The sequence below is a fragment of the Labeo rohita genome, chromosome 9 (assembly GCF_022985175.1).
Source record: "Labeo rohita strain BAU-BD-2019 chromosome 9, IGBB_LRoh.1.0, whole genome shotgun sequence".
Taxonomy (NCBI): domain Eukaryota; kingdom Metazoa; phylum Chordata; class Actinopteri; order Cypriniformes; family Cyprinidae; genus Labeo; species Labeo rohita.
In genome coordinates, this window is record NC_066877.1 from 32,142,559 (window position 1) to 32,164,554 (window position 21,996).

General features: G+C 32.7%; 2 protein-coding genes across 2 annotated transcripts; one reads left to right on the forward strand and one right to left on the reverse strand.

The window, feature by feature from the left end:
* Positions 1 to 1,480: 1,480 nt before the first annotated feature.
* On the reverse strand, positions 1,481 to 12,114 carry phgdh (phosphoglycerate dehydrogenase). The gene is given in 13 exon segments (XM_051120097.1): positions 1,481 to 1,867; positions 1,950 to 2,103; positions 2,105 to 2,167; positions 3,294 to 3,421; positions 4,894 to 5,032; positions 6,032 to 6,184; positions 6,305 to 6,453; positions 7,704 to 7,836; positions 7,915 to 8,013; positions 9,258 to 9,312; positions 9,491 to 9,556; positions 11,153 to 11,304; positions 11,884 to 12,114. Coding segments are annotated over 13 exon segments (1,584 nt in total). The 5' UTR covers positions 12,022 to 12,114; the 3' UTR covers positions 1,481 to 1,712.
* A 2,242-nt stretch (positions 12,115 to 14,356) lies between these two features.
* Positions 14,357 to 21,257, forward strand: cfap210 (cilia and flagella associated protein 210). Its single transcript, XM_051118550.1, has 9 exons — positions 14,357 to 14,763; positions 14,886 to 15,085; positions 16,523 to 16,696; positions 16,775 to 16,980; positions 17,065 to 17,221; positions 17,299 to 17,438; positions 18,918 to 19,110; positions 19,754 to 19,918; positions 20,788 to 21,257. The coding sequence occupies exons 1-9, from the start codon at positions 14,697 to 14,699 to the stop codon at positions 21,139 to 21,141; spliced, it is 1,656 nt and encodes a 551-aa protein (XP_050974507.1). The 5' UTR covers positions 14,357 to 14,696; the 3' UTR covers positions 21,142 to 21,257.
* Positions 21,258 to 21,996: the final 739 nt, after the last annotated feature.

The following is a 21,996-nucleotide window of genomic DNA, read 5'->3' on the forward strand; positions in this document are numbered from 1 at the left end:
GAGCTTTTATCTGAAATAAAATTTTGTAACATTATACACAATACCATTCAAAAGCTTGGAGTATAAGAAGTTATAGATAAGGCTTTCTGCAACATTCTGGGAACGCCACATTTTTCCCTGGCTGGGACTGTCCACAATCACATTTGGGATCGTTTGAAGCCGCATTTAAACTGCATTTTGGAAGTTCAAATTTGGGGCACCATAGCAGTCCATTATAAGGAGAAAAACGCTACCGAAACCAAAACATGGGATGTTTTGTCAAAAATAAAGTATACTGAATTATCAAATAAGATGTTATGATAGTGTTTGGTTCAATGTATATTCCATCTAATGAATCTTTGAAATCAGTATGATCAACTTTTTGCTTTTTACAAAAAAATAATACAAAAATAAAAATTGACACACTTTTCAAGTGAGAGCAAGGTTACATCGTGTTACCTTGTGAGATACATTGTTACAGTTTTCATTTGTCAAACAAAATTTTTTTTATTTTTTGTTTTTTTTTTTTTGACCATATGACAGAGATCTGATATTCTATTTGTTGTATTTCTGTTTTGCATGAAACTGCAGAATATTGAGTTTGGACCTGTGAATTGATGGTCCTTTGGATCTCTGGCAAGCCAAATATCTTGAAACTTGCATTTTCCAGGCATGATGTTTTAGCGGATTCAGCCTATTTTTGCAATGTTTCACAGTGTGTCTGTAAAATGCTGAGGTGCCACAGTAGTAGTTTTGTTTGCGCCTGAATGTCACAGCAACGTACAACACAAAGTACCCCCAGCATGAAACACTTAACATATAAATGTACGTAAATAACATAGGGTGACCATATTTTAGTTTGCAAAAAAGAGGACAGTGGGGGCCGGATGCCTTTGATAGGGGTTAAAAAAGCACATGTCCAAGAAAAAGAGGACGTATGGTAACCCTAACTAACGTAAACAAAGCAAGCTGTTATGCGTAGGGCACAAAGTGTTGGCGAAATAACACATTAGCGGACCGGAGGAAATAATGGGGAATTTTTTCCAGAAAACTTCTTGCACAGAAATAAATTCAAGCACTTTCAAAGACTTTCCAGGGCCTTGAAAATTTTTTTCAGATTCACAAACTTTCAAGGATTTCAAGGACCCGTGGGAACTCGGCAGTGACAAATCTTGGGAAAGGATAAATATTCTAAAACTTTCTAAAAATGCAAAATAAGAATCAACTGCACATTTACTACAACTGTGTACCTTGGATATTAAACAATTTGTATACATACAAAATTTCTCTGAAAACACTTTTTTTTTTTTTCTCCAAGATATTTCTAACTCTAACTTTGAACCAATTCTGTAATGCATATTAACAAAAAGCTTGAAACAGAAAAACAGTGTTCAGTACATTTCTATATTAGCAGCACACTGGCATCAGCTGTTTGTTATTTTTTTATACAAAGGATCCAATAGCAACCCTTTAGTAAGATAAAAAGAGACACACTCCACTGTAAAGCACTGAATGTTGTTGTTTTAATCAAACACCTTCACATATCTGGCATACAGTGGTTTTAGTAAACAATAACAACAAAAAGTAAAAGTAGGACTAATTTTCCACACTGTTGTTTTAGGAATTATAGTGTTATAAAGAATGTAAGTAATAGTAAACAATGAAACTCAGTCAGGCTAGAGCTTAAGACACTGGAATGTTAAGTGGTTCAAATCAGGATCACTGACAGATATTCAGACTGTGAGCTGTGCAGCCTCTTTCACTAAGGACTTCAGTGCACCGATGTCCCCCAGCAGTGAAGAAATGCCCATGCAGTACCACTGCTCAACACTGCCAGCAGAAGAGGCACTGAAGGACTGCAGCTCCACACCTGCAGCTGCCAAAACGCCTGAGGAAGACAGGAAAGCATACACATATATTAATATTTTTAGATATATTGCTATTTGTGCAGAATGTAAATCAGTCTTTACCAGTTACGGAGAGCAGGAGTTCAGTGGAGGTGGCGGATTTGAAGAACAGCAGGTGTCCGGTGAGAGGAACAGGCTGTCGAAACACACTTCCATTCAGCTCCAGCAGCACAGGAACTCCGGCCTGTACTGAACCAATAGCCTTATAGCTACTGCCTGTTCACAGAGACCTCCACCACACATGCCTCACGCTCATTTGAGTCTTTATGATCCGTCTGCACCTGTTGGTTTGTAACACAGGGACAGATTAAGGTTGATGCTACAGTTGAGGTCAAAAGTTTACATACACCTTGCAGAATCAAAAAAAATGTTAATTATTTGACCAAAATAAGAAGGATCATACAAAATGCATGTTGTTTTTTTATTTAGTATTGACCTGAATAAGATATTTCACATAAAATACATTTACATATAGTCCACAAGAGAAAATAATCGTTGAATTTATAAAAATGACCCCGTTCAAAAGTTTACATTAAGTTGATTCTTAATACTGTTTTGTTACCTGAATGATCCACAGCTGTTTTTTGTTGTTTAGTGTGTATTTGCATTTTTGCATTTTTGTGTATTTGAACCCTTTCCAACAATGACTGTATGATTTTGAGATCCATCTGTTCACACCGAGGACAACTGAGAGACTCATATGCAACTATTACAGAAGGTTCAAACGCTCACTGATGCTCCAGAAGGAAACACGATGCATTAAGCCGGGGGGTGAAAACTTTTGAAATTTGAAGATCAGGGTAAATTTAACTTATTTTGTCTTCTGGGAAACATGTAAGTATCGTCTGTAGCCTTTAAAGGGCAGTACTAAATGAAAAAAAAAGATGTATATGCAAAATAAGAAAAATGTAAACATCTTTATTCTGTTCAAAAGTTTTCACCACTGGCCTCTTAATGCAATGTTAATCCTTCTGGAGCATCAGTGAGCGTTTGAACCTTCTGTAATAGTTGCATATGAGTCCCTCAGTTGTCCTCAATGTGAAAAGATGGATCTCAAAATCATACAATCATTGTTCAAGGGTTCAAATATGTAAAAATGCTGAAAAACCAAATAATTTAGGGGACCTGAAGGATTTTTCTGAAGAACAGCAGGAAGTTTAACTGTTCAGAACAAACAAGGGACTCAAATTCAACTATTATTTTCTCTTGTGGACTATATGTAAACATCTTTTGTGAAATATCTTTTTCAGGTCAGTACTAAATAAAAAATAACCTGCATTTTAAATGATCCCTTTTATTTTGGTAAAATAATTAACAAAGGTAAACTTTTGACCTTAACTGTGCTTGTGTTTTAACATACAGGGTAGTTCAAAATTATGAAACTATGGTTTTGTACAGTAGTCTTACAGTAATTCCTGTCTCTGCAGCTAGAGGCAGTGCATTCACCAGGTTGGGGCCATTCTGAGGACCTTCAGTGAGCAAACCTACTACAGCTGCTGAGCTCAAAAATCCAGTGGACTTCTTCAAGGACTCCCCTGAGTAGCATAAATACAAACAAATAAAAAAATTAATAAGGTTTTTAACCAATTTAATAATAATTCAGAAAATATGTAGACTAGGGGTGCCCAACCCTGTTCCTGGAAATCGACCTTCCTGCAGAGTTAATTTCCAACCCTAATCAAACACACCTGTCTGTAATTATCAAGTGCTCCTTCAGATCCTAATTAGCAGGTTCAGGTGTGCTTGATCAGGGTTGGAGCTGAACTCTGCAGGAAGGTCTATCTCCAGGACCAGGGTTGAGCACCCCTGATATAGACACTTACAATATCTGCATATACAATTACAGAATTATAAAGAATTATATATAGAATTCAGCAAAAATGCATGCTCTTGCCCCAAGATGGCATCATTGTAATGATAAAATGTAATGCCATGGGTTTTTTTTAATTAATTGAATTGATCATAAAATTAAAAAAAGGACTGCACAATTAAAATTAGATAATAAAATATACTTATCTAGCACTAAATATCTTATCTTTTTGCTTGCATATATGGCATTAACTTGCATTAACTGACATCAGAGAACCATAAACATGCGAATGCTTCGTTAAATTATTGAAATATTAAATTCTCAGGTACGCCAAGTGAATATTTAAAATATTTTATAACTAAACAGGACTTTCAGGAAAAATTGTGTTAAAAAAAAGTAGTTATTTATTTTTATTGCCAGCAGCAAAGCCTATCTTCATAGCAAAAACCGAGTTGGAATAATACAAAAGTTACGTGAACGCAAAATAAAAACTATGCAAACAGCAGTTAAAATTATACGATATTTTTTATTTATGAACGCATGATTTAAAAAAAATCTTTTCTGGTAAAATCTTACTAAGTAAGTCCCTGAGTGAGTGAACTTCATAAAGTTTTTTACTTTTTACTTAAAACTGGGACAAAGTTGGGTCTTCACCTTTAAGCAAAAATGCATGAGGCAATTTTGTATGACTTACAAGACATCTTGTAAACACCACTTGATCAGATCTTGTTTTAAGGAAGATTAAAAGTCTCATTGAGATTTCAGGATGGATTGCAAATTTTTGTTTTTAGATGTATCCCACTCTTCTTGCCTTTCATTTAATATTTAATGATTGATTGTAGGTTTAAGGTCTGATGGAGGAATCTGACACTCTTCCAACTTACACATTTTTTACTTTTTCAGCTGTATCAACAGAATAAATACAATTTTCTTAGAATCTTAGAAGAGTAGAACTATTACAATCCAATAAAATATGTTTGATATGAGCTCTGATATCTACATATGGGAGGGTTTTCTCATGAGTAAATGTGTGTGTAAGTCTTGTGTATCCTGTCCTGCATCATGTGTCATTAAAAGACAATTTACATACTGTCCCAACAGGATTGATTTGTTGTCATTTGTTTTAAGCACTCACTGAGTTAGTGAGTGAATGACAACAATTTCTGACAACATATTTGGGTGAATTACTCCACTTACCAAGTGATGTGATGTGGACCTGACTGTAGGGTTCTTTAGAAGCAGTGCAGGCCTTCAACACTCTGCCCATGGACTCGCCCAACTGAATCCAATGATGAGAGTCAGGAGAGAAACTACTGACCAACACCTGAGCATTCACCTGAAAATGAAAAAAGATTTAAAGTCATGATCTTTCCTTCCGTATTGTGACATACATCCACGTGCTTATTGGATGGAGGTGGGGCTACATGTGACCCTGCAACCAATTGTAAAAAAAAAAAGGGGGCAGGGCTTAAACAGACCATATGGTTGGAGAACTCCAGCATGTCACCAGAAAGTCTGCCTTTGCACTGCAAAAGCATGTTATGATATTTTGATTTAAAATAAATAAATAAATACATACATAATAATCATGAGCTCAAAAAAAAGCATGCATGGATGAATGGATTGTTCAGCTCATGACCAATAACATGCATTTACAAAACAGGGTGAATTTTTATGTTATGCTGATATTAAACAATTCAATCCAAATAAAAATCATAGAGTTATCAGTGATGTGGTGGTGTTGTTTTTCTTCAGCTAAAATTTTGGTTAATATACTTTCTCCTACCCTGTTTAATTATGCAATAATTTAACTTTTTTTTTTTTTTAACAAAATAAAAATAGATATTACAAAAATCTTTCAAATTGGCTTTTCATTCAATTATTTTCCCATAAGAATAAAACAAACAAACAAACAAAAAAAAACATGTCTATTAATGTACTATCTTAGTAAAAATATTTCATAGTCCCCAATTAAATAGAGCTGTTTATTTATGACAAATGTAATCTTTTCAGGGTAAAAGTTTGATATTTTTGGGGGCTTTGATGTGCTGACATTTTCCTTTCAATACATACAGATATTTCCAGGCTTTCTCTGACTGTAGGAACCGGTTTCCATAATTTACTTTGGGTTTTTAGAAAAGCAGTTTTGGATTTAAAATTAAATATCTGTGTAAAAAGTCTGTCATGTTTTGTCTTAAAAAAAAAAAAAAAAAACCTAAATGTATAAAAATATGCATTATTTACAGCTACTTCTGAAAAAACATAGGAAAAAACATCCTCTCATAAACATAAAAAAAAAAAAAAAAAAAAAAAAAAAAAAAAATGCATGACTCACAGCTCCCACTAATGCTTTGCCCGTGGCCATGTCCACAATCTGCAGGGCGATCTCCTTCCCACAGCGGGCCTGTGCTTCTTTAGTACTGGCTCCCAGATGAGGACAGCAGATCACATTTGGGTGATTCACCAGTGCCCGGTCCTTCGGAGGCTCCTGAACCCACCCAATAAAGACATTATCAGTATAACTGTTAAATATGTTTGCATGCAATGCCATTTATTATTGTCAAGAAGCTAAAACCATTCTTTGTCTAAGAGAATGACAAGCTCTGACCTCCACAAATACATCCAGCCCCGCTCCTCCACACTGTCCTGACTCCAGAGCTCGGAGGAGGGCGGCTTCATCGATGATGCCACCACGTGCACAGTTCACCACCTTCACACCCTTCTTACACTTAGCAAATGAAGCGTCATTAAGGAGTCCTGTGTAACACAACAACAAAGGTTTGATTTTACATTTAGCAACTCAACGGTGACTAAATTTATTTAATTTATCTAATAGTGCAATTATTAAGCTGCATATAATAATAATAATAATAATAGTTATCTTTGTTAATGTTAGTTAATAAAACACATACAGTCGTTCATTGTTAGTTCAGTCCATTAACTAATGTTAACAAACAACTTGTGATTTTAATAATGCATTAGTAAATGCTGAAATTAACATAAACTAAAATTAATTAATGTAGTAGAAGTATTGTTCATTCTTAGTTCATGTTAACTAATGAACCTTACTGTAAAGTGTTACCCATTGTTTTATATTTTATTATAAGATTACATTAGATAGATGCAGGTACCTCGGGACCAGGGTTATTAGAGTTAATTAACTAAAAACAACAATGTTAATGAAAATTATATAAATGTAACTGAAATCAAATAAAATAGTTTAACCTTATTTACTAAAATTACTAAAACACAAAAAAAAAAAAAAAACTATACGTTTAAAAAAACTAATTTAAAAAAAAGTATTAAACTAATAATAAAAAAAAAAAAAAAAAAAAAAAAAAAAATCACAACAAAATTACTAAATCTTTAAGTGAAATTAAAATAGAATAAAATAAATAAAAAACTAATTTAAAATTTTAATACAAAAACTAAAATAGTATATCTAGTAATTGGTGCTGTCAAAACACTGCTTTGTGAAGATCTTTACGAATCATTTGTTTTGGACCAGTTTTATAAATTTGTAGACAATTTTAAAATTACACGTGTGTTATAAAAGAATAGCTGTAGTTTATAATCTCTTATTGGCTGAATTAACCAAGATCTCCGTAAAATAAATAAAACCAGCCTTACAATGTAATAATGTAATACAATGTAATACAACAGTATTTGTTGTTTTGTTATTGCATTTACTAGATTACATTATCAGAAAAACATGCAATTGCTTCATAAAAGATGCTTTCATGCATGTTTGACCAGCAGGTGTCACCAGTGCATGGAGCCTTCGAAACAGTGAATCATTTTGCGAAGCAATGGGCTCATTTGATTCAAAGTTTCAAAAAGCTTCGCTTCTCCCATCACTAAGTTTACCAGTGACACAAAAATATTACTGCTCAGGATTTTAGTTTTAGTCTTGGCATGTAAGCAGCCACAATATGAGGCAAAATAATCACAGTATTGTTTTAACTGAATTGTGAAGCAAACTGGCAAAATGTTTTGTTTGTGTGTACCTGTGGTGGAGGGCATGAGTGGAGTGTGGACAGTGATATAATCACACTGCGGCCACAGCTCCTCCAGAGACATCTGATCCACACCCCAGCTCGCAGAAACCTCCGGAGGCGTGATGGGGTCATAACCAATGGTCTATCAGGGATGCCAAAAAAGCTTTCAATTGCATTTCCATTTCAAGTCAGGACAGTTATTAGGACACAGCGATCTTACCTTCATCCCAAAGGACTGCATTCTCGTCGCCACCTCTTTGCCGATTCTTCCAAGCCCTACGATCCCGAGAACTTTTCCATAGAGCTCTGCACCCATGAACTGCAAAACCATTAGCAAAGCACTCAGCCATCTACCATAACAATGCAGAGCGACACATTCAGCAATCACAACCGATTAGTGATGATTGACTTAACACAGATGGGAAAGCACGGCTACAGAATTGCAACTCTGTACACTACCAGTCAAACGTTTTTGAACAGTAAGATTTTTAAAAGAAGTCTCTTCTCATCAAGTGATGATAAAGACATTTATAATGAGATTTCTATTTCAGATAAAAGCTGTTCTTCTGAACTTTCTATTCATCAATTTCTACTCAGCTGTTAATAATAATAATAATAATAATAATAATAATGATAACAACAACAACAACAATAAATGTTTTTTGAGCAGCAAATCAGAATATATGAATGATTTCTGAAGGATCATGTGGCTGGAGTAATGATGCTAAAAATTCAGCTTTGAAATCACTGGAATAAATTACATTTTAAAATACATTCAAATACAAAACAGTTATTTAAATAGTAAACATTTCAAAATGTTACTATTTTTTGCTGATAATTCCGGTCCTTGATTCTGATTGGTTGACCCACGTTCTTCTGTTCACCAAGCGGTTATAAATTACTCTACAAGTACACACCTTTATTTACTTCTGAGTGTGGCTTGGCAACCACTTTTTTGCAACCAAAGCCGTTTTTATTAATATCATTGCATCATTCGCATTGGCCTAACAACGCCCCTTAGCTGTTATAAATTCACTGTAAACCAGTGGTTTTCAAACCGGTCCTGGAAGCACCCCTGCCCTGCACATTTTGTACATCTCCCTCATCTAACACACCTGATTCAGCTCATTAGTAGAGGCTGCACAACATGAATTGGGTGTTTGTGATAAGGGAGACATACAAAATGTGTAGGGCGGGGGACCGGTTTGAAAACCACTGCTGTAAACCATGGATTCTTTGGGCTTTATTTTAAAATATATTCAAATAGAACAGTTATTTTAAATAGTACAATTATTTAAAAAAAATTTTTTACTGTTTTTGCTGTGCTTTGGATCAAATAAATGCAGGCTTGGTGAGCAGAAAAAAATTAAAAATCTTACCGTTCAAAAACTTTTGACTGGTAGCGTATACTGTGCACAAACTTTCAGTATGGGTAGAATACCTGAATGATTTACCAAAACATATTGTGCAATATACAGCAGGATGGTGCAATACTCCATTCCGTAACACACCTACCCTTTACATGCTACCAACAGGCAGTCAGAGGGCAAAACGGGCACATACCTTTTTACGATCCCATTTTCCATCCTTCATTGACATGACAGCTTGTGGAATATGTCTAAGAAATACAGAGAAAAACCAAAAGAAAAAAAAAATTGTATTTAATTAAAAAAAAAAATTGTATTTAATTAAAAATAAATAAATAAATAATTTATATATATATATATATATATATCTCAAAATCCTTAAAACAACAAAGAGAAGTACTTCATTAAACAATAATTTTGCCAGTTTACCTTGACAAGCTCATCAAAAGTGCACAGGTGAGCTCAGCAGCACTGATTGTGTTTCCACTTGGAGTGCTAAAAATGAAATTATGAAAAAAATGAATAAAACATTTAGGAAAGGAATTCCTGCTCTTTCTACTTAAAGGAAATAGTTCATCAAAAAAAAAAAAAAAAAATAAATAAAAATATCACATGTTCTGAAAACATACTCACTTTCAGGCCATCCAAGATTTATTTAGTTCAATTAGTTTGAATGGGTGCAATCAGAATTAGAGTCCAAACAGCTGATAAAAAACATCATAATAGAATCCACAAGTAATCCACACCACTCCAGTCCATCAGTTAATGTCTTGTAAAGTGAAAAGCTGTTTGTTTGATTAACTTCTGGTCCCTATTGACATCCACAGTACTTCTTTCCATATTATGGAAGTCAATCCAGATATAAAACTTTGGTTTGGAATAACTTGAAGGTAAGTAAATGACAGACTTTTAAACTCCTTTTAAACACACAGCTTTTCACTTTACAAGACATTAATTGATAGACTGGAGTGGTGTGGATTACTTGTGTTGTGATGTTTTATCAGCTGTCTGGACTCTTATTCCGATGGCACCCATTCGCCACATAGGATCCATTGGTGAACAAGTGATGTAATGCTACATTTCTCCAAACTTATCTACATCTCGTACAGTACATTTCCAGTAAATATTAATTTTTTGGGTGAACTACTCCTTTAAAGGGGTCATCGGATGCCTATTTTACACAAGTTGATATGATTCTTTAGGGTCTTAATGAAAAGTCTATAATACACTTTGGTTAAAAATTCTCAATAGTAGTGTAAAACAACACCCTTTTTACCTTGCCAAAATCAGCTCTGCAAAAATCATCCTGTTCTGGTCGAGGCTGCTTTAAATGCAAATGAGCTCTGTTCACCCTGCCCCTCTCTTCTCTCTGTGGAGTGACAAGCCGGTTTACTTTAGCCCCTAAACTTGCTAACTAACACATTATTAGGAAAGGCGATCGCAAAGATTAAAAAAAAAACCCTTATACTCATCTCTGCTGTAAGCGAAGCTGGATCACGAATGATTTGTGCGAACATAGATGGATATATGTAGATCAGGAGGTGCATTCTCTTCACAAACAAAGTAAATGACGACCACTACATTCATTATTACATCCAGCAACACAACACCTCAATCGTTCAATTCTTGTCTAACTTACATCCCTGCTCCGGCATCAAAACATGAAGGTTGGACTGTTACAGCTGATCTTTGGTAAGACACTCATGTCAATCAACTATCGTGGGAGCGGCCTCTGTGGGTGTGAGGCCACAACGACAGGCATCTGAGAACGGCTTGATTTGAAAAAGGCAATATTATTTTTACAAATTAATTAAAAACCACTGCATGCATTTTTATCATTATAAGGTAGATGTGTACATACACTGACAACACACATTAATGTTTAAACAACATGTAAAAGTGAACTTAGCATCCGATGACCCCTTTAACATCTCCTAAGATGTGTTTTGTAAGAAAACATTACAGTAATTGATGACAATTTCATTATGGAGTAATGAAAAAAAAGACAGAAGAATGCACAACTAGAGCAACCTGCTTCAGCATTGAAAACACACAATTGAGGTCAAATCAAGACTCAACATGCTTCATTACTTCATGACAATAACGCCTCGCTTAGTTGCCGCATCCACATCCACGTTGTCCACTCCGGTTCCGGCCCGTCCGATGATCTTCAAATTGCTGCCAGCACTGATGACATCAGCGGTAACTTTGGTGGCTGATCGGACGACCAAACCATCATAATTCTTGGGGAGAGACATGTAAACAAAATAAGCATGGTTTTATTTTAAGTTCAAGTTTAACTTTTCTAGTCAGAACAACATGTTACATGACAATAGTGGCATTAAGTCAACATGCACTCAGTACTGCTTTTTACTAATGCACAAAGAAAAAAAACTATATATGCATTTTATTTACTGTACATCATAACCATGCAAATACCTAATAAATGAAAACCCAACCAATGCACAAACTAAAAACACACATGCATTGAGCAAATGAAGCAATGCACTTAACAAAATATAAATTGATGGTTTACTTCGTGTTTAATAAAATTATCAGTTAGGAATCGATTGAAACGATTCACATGGTGCAGATACAGGCTGCTGTTGCATCAGATTTGTGAAGAGGTGGAGGAGGGGTGACACTCACACAAACTTCAGCACATCCAACTGGCACACATCCACATGCTAATATTTTCTCACTCGCACAGAGTTGATTTTACCGCTGCTGCTTTGCAGGACGCCGTTCGCTGGCGGCGATTCAAAACAGCACTTGATATTCCGGTGAAGTTGCTGCTGAACTTGAGAGTCAGAATCACTTACCTGAATCTCTGCTATCAGCTCTTCTTTGGTCATCTGCTGCTTCTCCGTCACTTCAATGCCGTTCTCTTGCAGAATCGTTTTGCAGCACGGATCGACGCTTTCACTGATTAAAACGCGTTTGACTGATACCGGAGCCATTTCTTTTGATTCAGCTACTCGATTCTCCTCAAATGACTGACTGCTCGCGATTTGCGTCCGCTTTTTCAATGAAGATGTCCTCGCATAAACTCCGCCCTTCTCGCGCCTCCCTAAAAGTTCCTCCTGCTGCTGAACCACAGAAGTACCCCACAGTATCACAGCAAATTTTGCGACTTGTGAAAACACACTCCGTCACTTTAAAAAACGTAAAAAAAAACTAACGTTAAATAAATAAATAATAGGGAAATAATAGGAATAAATGGCTAAAAATTACATTTAAATGAATTAATTTATTATTTTCTGTATTTAACTTTTCTATTCTTTCATGTATGTATTTATTTATTAATGTGTTTATTTATTTTTATACTTATTCCCACATGTATTCATTTCCTTATTTATTTTTTTTATGCTGTCAAACGATTAATCGCGATTAATCGCATCCAAAATGAAAGTTTTTGTTTACATAATATATGTGTATACTGTGTATATTTATTATGTTTATATAAAAACACACACATACAGTATATATTTTGAAAAATGTACATGTATTTACAGGCATATGAAGAGTTCATTTTCAAAAACAGATAAATCCGGGGTTTTTTTTCATATTAATAAATTATGCTTTTATTGTGTTTTATTGTGTTAGTTAGCTGTATTTTTTGTACTATTATCATTTAATCAAAACAACCCAACTGCATTTATAATAATAAAAAAACATTTTAAAAACATTTTAAAAATGAAGTTTTGCAAATAAATTCTTCATATATTTATATTCATATAATTTATCAGTTAATTTATATATATATATATATATATATATACTTTTAATATATAAAAATTACAAATTTTTCTTAAATATACATACATGCATGTGTGTGTTTTTATACATTATAAATATACACAGTACACACACATATGTGACCCTGAACCACAAAACCAGTCATAAGGGTCCATTTTTTATACATTACTAATTGTATACATTATTAATTATACATCATATAAAATATTTGGCCGTGATACAACTATTTAAAAATCTGCAATCAGAGGGTGCAAAAAATCAAAATATTGAGAAAATTGCCTTTAAAATTGTCCAAATGAATTTCTTAGCAATGCATATTACTAATCAAAAATTAAGATTTGATATATTTACGGTAGAAAATGTACAAAATATCTTTATGGGAAAAAATCAATAATTTTGACCCACAATGTATTGTTGGCTATTGCTACAAATATACCCATGCTACTTACAGCTGGTTTTGTGGTCCAGGGTCACATATATTAAAAAAAAAAAACTTTTATTTTGAATGCAATTAATCGCGGTTAATCGTTTGACAGCACTAAATTAATTAATTTATTTTCTGAAGGTTTGGGCTTTTATACTATGTTGGTTTATGATATAAACAATCTCGTTATTTGACATTAAAGTGAATAGAGGATAAAAAAAATAAGGTTATAACAGGCCAGTTGGACTAATTCTTCACACAAGCTCATGCATGTGACCAATTAGATGAGCACATGACAGAGGTTTTTTCAGTTGCCATGTACTGTTCTGGTCTTATCTGATAGTAATATCATACAGTAATATAGTAGTTTGCTTGTTTATTAATTTGAGATTCGTCATACATAATGTGTCAGTTAAAAGAAAAGCATTTTAAAACTAAAAATGACAATAGTGTGCTTCATAATTGTTTTACTATTTGGTGAAAGCCATAACTGTATTATATTTTAATGAAAAGCCTTTAATACAGGAACTTTAATAAAAGTTGTAAATTTAAAATATACCGCAGTAACAGTAACTTTTCAAGACAAATTTGTTTAAAAAAGACTTTAAAACAATAATAATAAAAAAAATATATATATATATATATATATATATATATATGTGTGTATATATATATATATATATAAATGAAGCTTAATATAAAGATAAGAATTCAGCTGTTTTCTATATTTTTAAAATAAAAGTTGTGAAAATATAACAAATAAAAAAATATATATATTAAACATTATTAAGGTTTAATCATGTCTTTAAATAAGTCATCAAAAAGCATTTTTGTAATTTTTTTGTTGTTTATAAGTCTGAGTAATGAAATTAGAGAGTTAAATTTCAACAGAAAAAGTGGAAGACACAAAGGATACGGAATTTTGCATACAAAAATAATTAATTAACAACATATTCTAAAGATAAATGCTTTGTGTTTTCAAAATAAAAAAATACAATATCTTTTATCTTTATTTTTTTATTGAACATACATAAAGATAAATACACACATCGACAGCTCATAACAGCATTATAACAACAAAAATAGATATATAAACAATATACAAAGATCCTGACAAATAACCAAACAGTAAAACATTTAGCCAAAATACATTTGAGAAGAAATAAATTAAAAAAAAAAATAATGCTAAAGACTGACAGGGTAAAAATGGTGTAGTAACTTAAAAGTTTATTTTCTAGTTGGCTGGCTCTTTAAAGCTTCCCATGACGTCACCTATTCCAGGGTTACCTGGGAAACAGTGTAACAAAAGTTTAAACGGTTGCCGAGCAACACAGTGTACAGTCCGAATATGTTACTAGCGTTAGCCAAGTTTGCCGTTGTATGAAGGAATAAAAACATCTTCAAAATACGTCAAGATCAGCGAATGTGAGAGGAAATACAAAAGCAGTTAAAATGTCAACAGCCTCAATGCCATCAGGTGTTGTTCAGTACGGCCGGAGGAAAGGCTCGAGTAAACAAGGTAAGAATGAAACGTACTGACTGCACTTGCTAACTAGTGAACCAAGATAGCCGAAGAAGATAATACATAAACTATCATTGTTACAGTTTATAACTTAGAAATATGTTGTCAAATGCATACAGTAGTGAGTTCAGATGTGGAGAAAACCGAAGCGGATCTTCGTCAAATGGTAGTTTTGTCCAAATCGGAATGGCAGCGGCTGCAGGACAGTGTGGACGGAATCAATCAACACAACAGAAGTGTGATTGCAGCAGCCGAACAGCGGAAGGCGCTGCACATGCGCTCGAAAGAGCTCGTAAAACACTGGTCCAACACTATTGCTGTAAGTACGCACTGGAGTTTGTGTATTTGTAGCTCTCTGAGTACACATAGTGAGTAATGTTTGATTGAAAAACCCAAAATATTCTTAAATGTCATACTTTTTGATGACCTAAACACTTTTAAGGAGTAAATATTAATTAATAATTAATTAAAAATTACGAAAAATGTGATGATTTTGTTCGATTTAGTTGATAAAATAATTTATTATAATATTTTGTATGCAAGTATATAATTTATTATACTATGTGTATGTAATTTTTTTATAATACCCCGTGATAATTTTTTACTTGTTGATATGGCTGTTTTTGTGTTTAATACCATTTTAAAAATTGTTTTAAATAATAATAAAAAAAAAAAATATTTAAATAAAACAATTTAAATAAAATTGAAAATAAAATAAAAATATATTTTTGAATTTCAGCTATTGCCAAGTCAACATTTTTTCATTTTAATTTACTTTAACTCAATGTGCTAAAATAGCTAAAATTAAAACTGAATTAAATTCTTAAAAGCTACATATATAACAACAAAAACTACCATTATTGAAACAAAAACTATACTATAATATTGAATAAGTTGAATAATTAACTGTAATTTGAATGCCATCTTGATATAATATTTTTGTTTTTTAAAGAAGTCATTTATTTGTTCCAAAGTACAACAAATACATTAAAATGTGAAATATTTTTACTATTTGAAATAACTGTTGCTAAATGTAATTTATTCCTGTGATTTCAAAGCTGAATTTTTAGCCTCTTGACTTCTGTCACATGTTCCTTCAAAATTCATTCTAATTTAAAAAACAAAAAACATTTATTATTATTATTGTTATGTTGAAAACAGCTGAGTAGAATTTTTCAGGACTCTTTAATGAACAGAAAGTTCAGTAAAACAGCATTTATCTGAAATTGAAATCTTTTGTAACATAACGCATGTCTTTATCATCACTTTTGATCAATTTTAAGCATTCTTGCTAAATAAAAGTATTAATTTCTCAACTGTTTTAAATATTGATGATAATAATAATAATAATAATTAATAATAAATGTCTCATGTACAGCAAATCAGCATATTTGAATGATTTCTGAAGGATCATGTGACACTGAAGACTGGAGTAATGATGCTAAAAAAATAGCTCTGATCAAAGGAATAAATTACATTTTAAAATATATTCAGATCAAAATGATTTTTTTAAATAGTAAAAATATTTCAAAATGTTATTGTTGTTTCTGTACTTTGGATCAAATAAATGCAGGCTTGGTGAGCAAAAGAGACTTTAAAAAACATAAAAAATCTTACTGTTCAAAAATGTTTGACTTTTAGTGTATAAAAAACAAAAACTATTAAAAATGACCAAAAAAAAAAATAAATGCTTGGGTTAATATAAGCTTTTGCAAAATAATTTTCATAGAGAATAACATTTTTTTTTCCTTTACAGGGACAGCGACAAAAAAAGCTAGAGGCGAAAAAAATCCGAGAGGCGATTGAAGAAGAGGAACGTAAACAAATTGACATAGAAGAAGCGAAATACCAGGCCCAGATGCGGAAAGAGGCCATTGAGAAAGCAAAAACCCAGCAGTACTACCAGACCGACAGAGTCAAAGGCTTCCATGTCTGTATTATACATTATTCTGTCACACTCCTTCTGCTGTGAAATGTTAGTAGAAACTATCCTTTTGTTTTTTTATAGAGTGCTCTGTTGCTGGCAGAGGTTCTGAAGGAAAGAGAGGCTCAGATTGAGCTAAAACACATGAAGCAGAATGCCAGCAAGGACATAGACAGAGATATCTTGGCTGAAATGGCTTGCAGAGAGGAACAGGCTATCCAGCAGGAGCAGCAGAAAGCCATACAGAGGAAACAAGACCAGCTGACCACAGCTGAGAGCTTGAAACAACAGTAAGGAGACATTAGTGGGCAACAATGATGAAGGTAATGCAAAAGAACCTAATAAAAAGGACCTGATGTTTCCTGCTCTATTAGGATAAAAGATCACGACATGAAGAAAGAGCAGGAGAGGCAGGAGGTCAAACGTGAGGCTGAAGAAATTGAACGACTCAGAGATCTTCATCTGTGGGAACAGTCCATGAACGAGCGCAAGAGACAGGAAGAGAAGAGAGGCGCGATGAAGGCTCATCAGGTAAGGCGGTTGTTAAACAATGTTTACAGATAGACTGGAACAGATGCTTTTTTGAAACATCTTCTGGCTTCCATTAGAACTATTTGACCAACAGAGAGATGATGAAAGCAACAGAGGCTCAGAGGCAGGAGGAAGAGGAGGAGAAACGGAAACAGCTCGCCAAACATAAAGAAAAAGTCATGAAAATGAGGAAAGAGAAGCAGGAGGAAATGTTTAGGTACTGTAAATGACATGCTAACACAGTTTAAATGTGTCATGTAGGTACTGTGTAAATGACAGGATTCCCAGTAGTGGCAGAAATTAACTTGTAATTCATTTTCAGGATCGTATTTTTCATTTATGAACACCTTTTTTGACTACTTATGTTAAACTCTTCTAACCCATACTAAACTTGATATATTAAAGGCTAGATAACAGATAAAAGTCATTTGGCAGCATTTTTAATATTTGAGGCATTTTTGGTATTTTAAAATTGTGATTTTCTAGACCTCATGGACTTATTTGTTATTTTAGTATTTTTTATATATGATAATATTTATAAATATTTTAAATATAGTTTGATTTATATTATATTATATTATATTATATTATATTGTGTGTGTGTATATATATATATATATATATATATATATATATATATATATATATGCATATTTATGCATATTTTATAATTAAATATTTTGTTATTTTATAAGCATATTTTGCACAAATAAAATATTACTTTTTGTACTTTATGAATATAAATTAATATAATCTATGAATAATATAGCAACATTTATATATATTTTAAAATGTATTTTGATATTTTATATTTATATTATATTACATATATATAAATTAATATAATCTATAAATAATATAATAATATTTACAGATATTTTTAAATATATTTTGATATTTTATATATATAAATTAATATAATCTATAAATAATATAGCAATATTTATATGTATTTTGAAATATATTTTGATATTATATATATATATGTTTTATTTAGTTTCAGTGTTGTTTTAGTATCATTGAGATACTATTTTTTATAATATAGTGTGAATATTCTTAATAGTGTGAATGTTTTTATTTTCATATTTTTATGTACTTTTTGTCATTTTTTTGTATTTTTGTATCAGTCTGTATAGTTTTTAATTTTTTTTATTTTTATACTACTTTAAGCTTTTATTTTTTCAGTTTTAGTTCTAATAATTTTAGTCCTTCAACTTATTTTATTTCACGTAGTTATAGAGGCAACATTTCCATTTTTTAGTTAAGTTTATTAAGTTTAAGTTCATCCAATATTTATATTTTATTTCAGATTTATTTAAATTATTGCAAAACAATTTTTAATAGTTTTATTTACCAATAACGATATTGTGGATTTTGTCCTGCACTAAAATATTTAATCAGCTTATTTAATCAGCACTTGCAAATGCTTGCAAACTATCTCCAGTCTGGAACATTAATACACTCAGTCTAATAATTTATTCCTAATTCAAAATAATGTTACCTGACATACAAATGGACATTTCTACAACATGCTTATCCATAAATCACATCTAAGTGGTATCGTTATGAAGAAGTCATGGAAATTCACTGTGTGGGTAAAGTGTGGGAACCCTGGAGAGAAAGAAAAATTCTCTTCACTGCTTGCTTTGTTTCAGCGCTGGACTTGCATTTGTATTTGCATTTCTTTTTGCTTTAGAGAACTCCAGAGACACAGAGAGACTATTATACAGAAGTTAGCTGTTCAGAAGCAGCAACAAATCAGCAATGAGGAAGAGATCATTGCAAAAGCGGTTGCTGAACGTGAGGCCAAACAGGCCCGAGAACAGCGTGAGAAAGAAGAAAAACATGCAGCCATGTTGAACTCCATCGCTGCACACAGAGAGTCCATGGTAAATGACCTGTTCTTAATATATGTGACCCTGGACCACAAAACCAGTCATATAAGTAGCACAGGTATATTTGTAGCAATAGCCAAAAATACACTGTATGGGTCAAAATTATCGATTTTTCTTATGATATGAAGTAAAGATCATGTTGCATAAAGATATTTTGTAAATTTCCTACTGTAAATATATCAAAATTTAATTTTTTATTAGTACTATGCATTGTTAAGAACTTCATTTGGACAAGTTTAAAGGTGATTTTCTCAATATTTAGATTTTTTTGCACCCTCAGATTCCAGATTTTCAAATAGCTGTAGTCCAAATATTGTCCTAACAAACCATACATCAGTGGAAACCTTGTTTTTTCAGTTTTGATGATGTATAAATCCCTGTTTCAAAATACTGACCCTTATGACTGGTTTTGTGGTCCATGGTCACATATCTGTGCAAGCAAATGATTTAACTCTTTGAAAATTTGTCTTGTAAGGGATGCATGATTTAGATTTTTAATTAAACTAAAACAACTACTGACAAGATACCATGTCATACCATTTCAGTGATTAACAGTACTGTTGCATTACAGCCATCAAACTGTTTATATATATTTTATATATATAACAATATATATATTTTCTTAACCCTATGTTAGAGAAAAGAACAGGAACGAAAGGCAGAGGAAGAGAAACAGAAAGCCCTGGAGATGCTGAATGCAAAGAGAGAAGCTGATAAAATCTTCATCGAAAAGCAAGAACTTAAAGCTCAAAAAGCTAGAGAAGAAGGAAAAACACTACAGGACATCTATATACAAGAAATGGTGCGTATAGTTCTTAAAGGAACAGTTCACCCAAAAATGAAAACTTGCTGAAAATGTATTCACCCTCAGGAAATACAAGATGAAGATGAGTTTGTTTCTTCATCGAAACAGATTTGGAGAAATGTTGCATTTCATCGCTTGTTCACCAATGGATACTCCGCAGTGAATGGGTGCCGTCAGAATGAGAGTCCAAACAGCTGATAAACACATCACAATAATCCACAAGTAATCCACACCGTTCCAATCCAATGAATTAATGTCTTGAGAGGTGAAAAGCTGCATGTTTGTAAGAAACAAATCCATCATTAAGTCGTTTTTAACTTAATATCATTGCTTCTGGGTAAGTATGAGTCCTATATAATATTGCTTTCTCCATCTTGCCTGAATTAGGAGAGAAATATGCACAAATCACAAGAAAAAGCAGTCCAAAACAGTTCTAAGCAAATATAATGGTGCATTTTGATGTTATCGTGGATTATGGACTCGTTTTTTGGCCCGAAGCGATGGTTTAAAGTTAAAAACATCTTAATGATGGGATTGTTCCTTACAAACATTCAGCTTTTTGTTTCACAAGATGTTAATTGATGGACTGGAGTAGTGTGGATTACTTGTGAATTATTGTGATGTTTTTATCAACTGTTTGAACTCTCATTCTGACGGCACCCATTCACTGCAGAGGATCCATTGGTGTGTACTGTAATGCTTCATTTCTCCAAATCTGTTCCAAATTAAAAACAAACTCATCTACATTTTGAATGGCCTGAGGATGAGTAACTGAGCAAATTTCTATCTTTCTGTATTTCTTGAATATGTTTTATGCTATGCAGTTAACTATGATTTCTTTTAAATGCAACATTGGTTTTGTGAAGGCTGAAAAACGTGCAAGGCATCACCGTACGAAAAAAGACGACAAGGACTTTGTGGTGAGGAACACCGCTCTCATCGTTGAGGAGGAAAACCAGTTCCAGAATTACGCCAAACAGGTCATCGAAACAGCCGGGAAGGCAGGGAGAAACACCTACCCGCTCCTGAAGGCTGCCAGAGAGGGCATCGGAGGGGGTCTGGGGCCCGTGTTCGGCGGACTTAGACCAAGTTATCTAGTCCATGATGAGTCGGGTGTTCAGATGCCAAGTTATGTGAGCGGCACCACTCAAAACATAAAAGAGCTGAATGAGAACCCTGACATTCAGCAGTCTAAGAAAAGACTAGGATTCACCTGGTAACACGTTTAGTTGTTATAATGACTGTCTCTTACTATTGCAATAATAAAGATTTTATGCAAAAGAAATTGTAATTGCTGCATGTTGATTGACCAAAAATGGTTTCTCAAAATAAACAATCTTTTTACACACAATTTGGATGTTTATGTTTGGAAATATTCTGATGTATGAAAAAACTTGGCTATAAATAAATGTATTATTCCTAGACATTTAAGTAATTGTTAAAAAAGACTAAATTGAAAGTCAAATTAAAATATGATTTCACTTTGGGATGTCTGTATAAAAAAAAATTATATTTAATATATATTTTTTCTTTTTTTACTATTACCTGAAAAGTGTTTCATTAAAACTAATTTGTGATCCTGGACCACAAAACTAATCGTAAGTAGCACAGGTATAGTTGTAGCAATAGCCAACAATAAATTGTATGGGTCAAAATTATACATTTTTCTTTTATGCAAAAATCATTAGGATATTAAGTAAAGATCATGTTCCATGAAGATATTTTGTACATTTCCTACCGTAAATATATCAAAACTTAATTTTTGATCAGTAATACGCACTGCTACGAACTTCATTTGGATAACTTTAAAGGTGATTTTCTCAATATTTAAATTTTTTGCACCCTCAAATTCCAGATTGTCAAAAAGGAAAAGAAGGTAAAATATAAAATATCAAAATTTAAAAATATATAAATAGTATCTAGGCCAAATATTGTCCTAATAAACCATATATAATTAGAAAGCTTATTCAGTTTTCAGATAAAATATAAATCTCAATTGAAAAAACTGACTCTTGACTGGTTTTGTGGTTTAGGGTCACATTTGTATTTTAGCTTCTTTCTCTTTCATTATACAA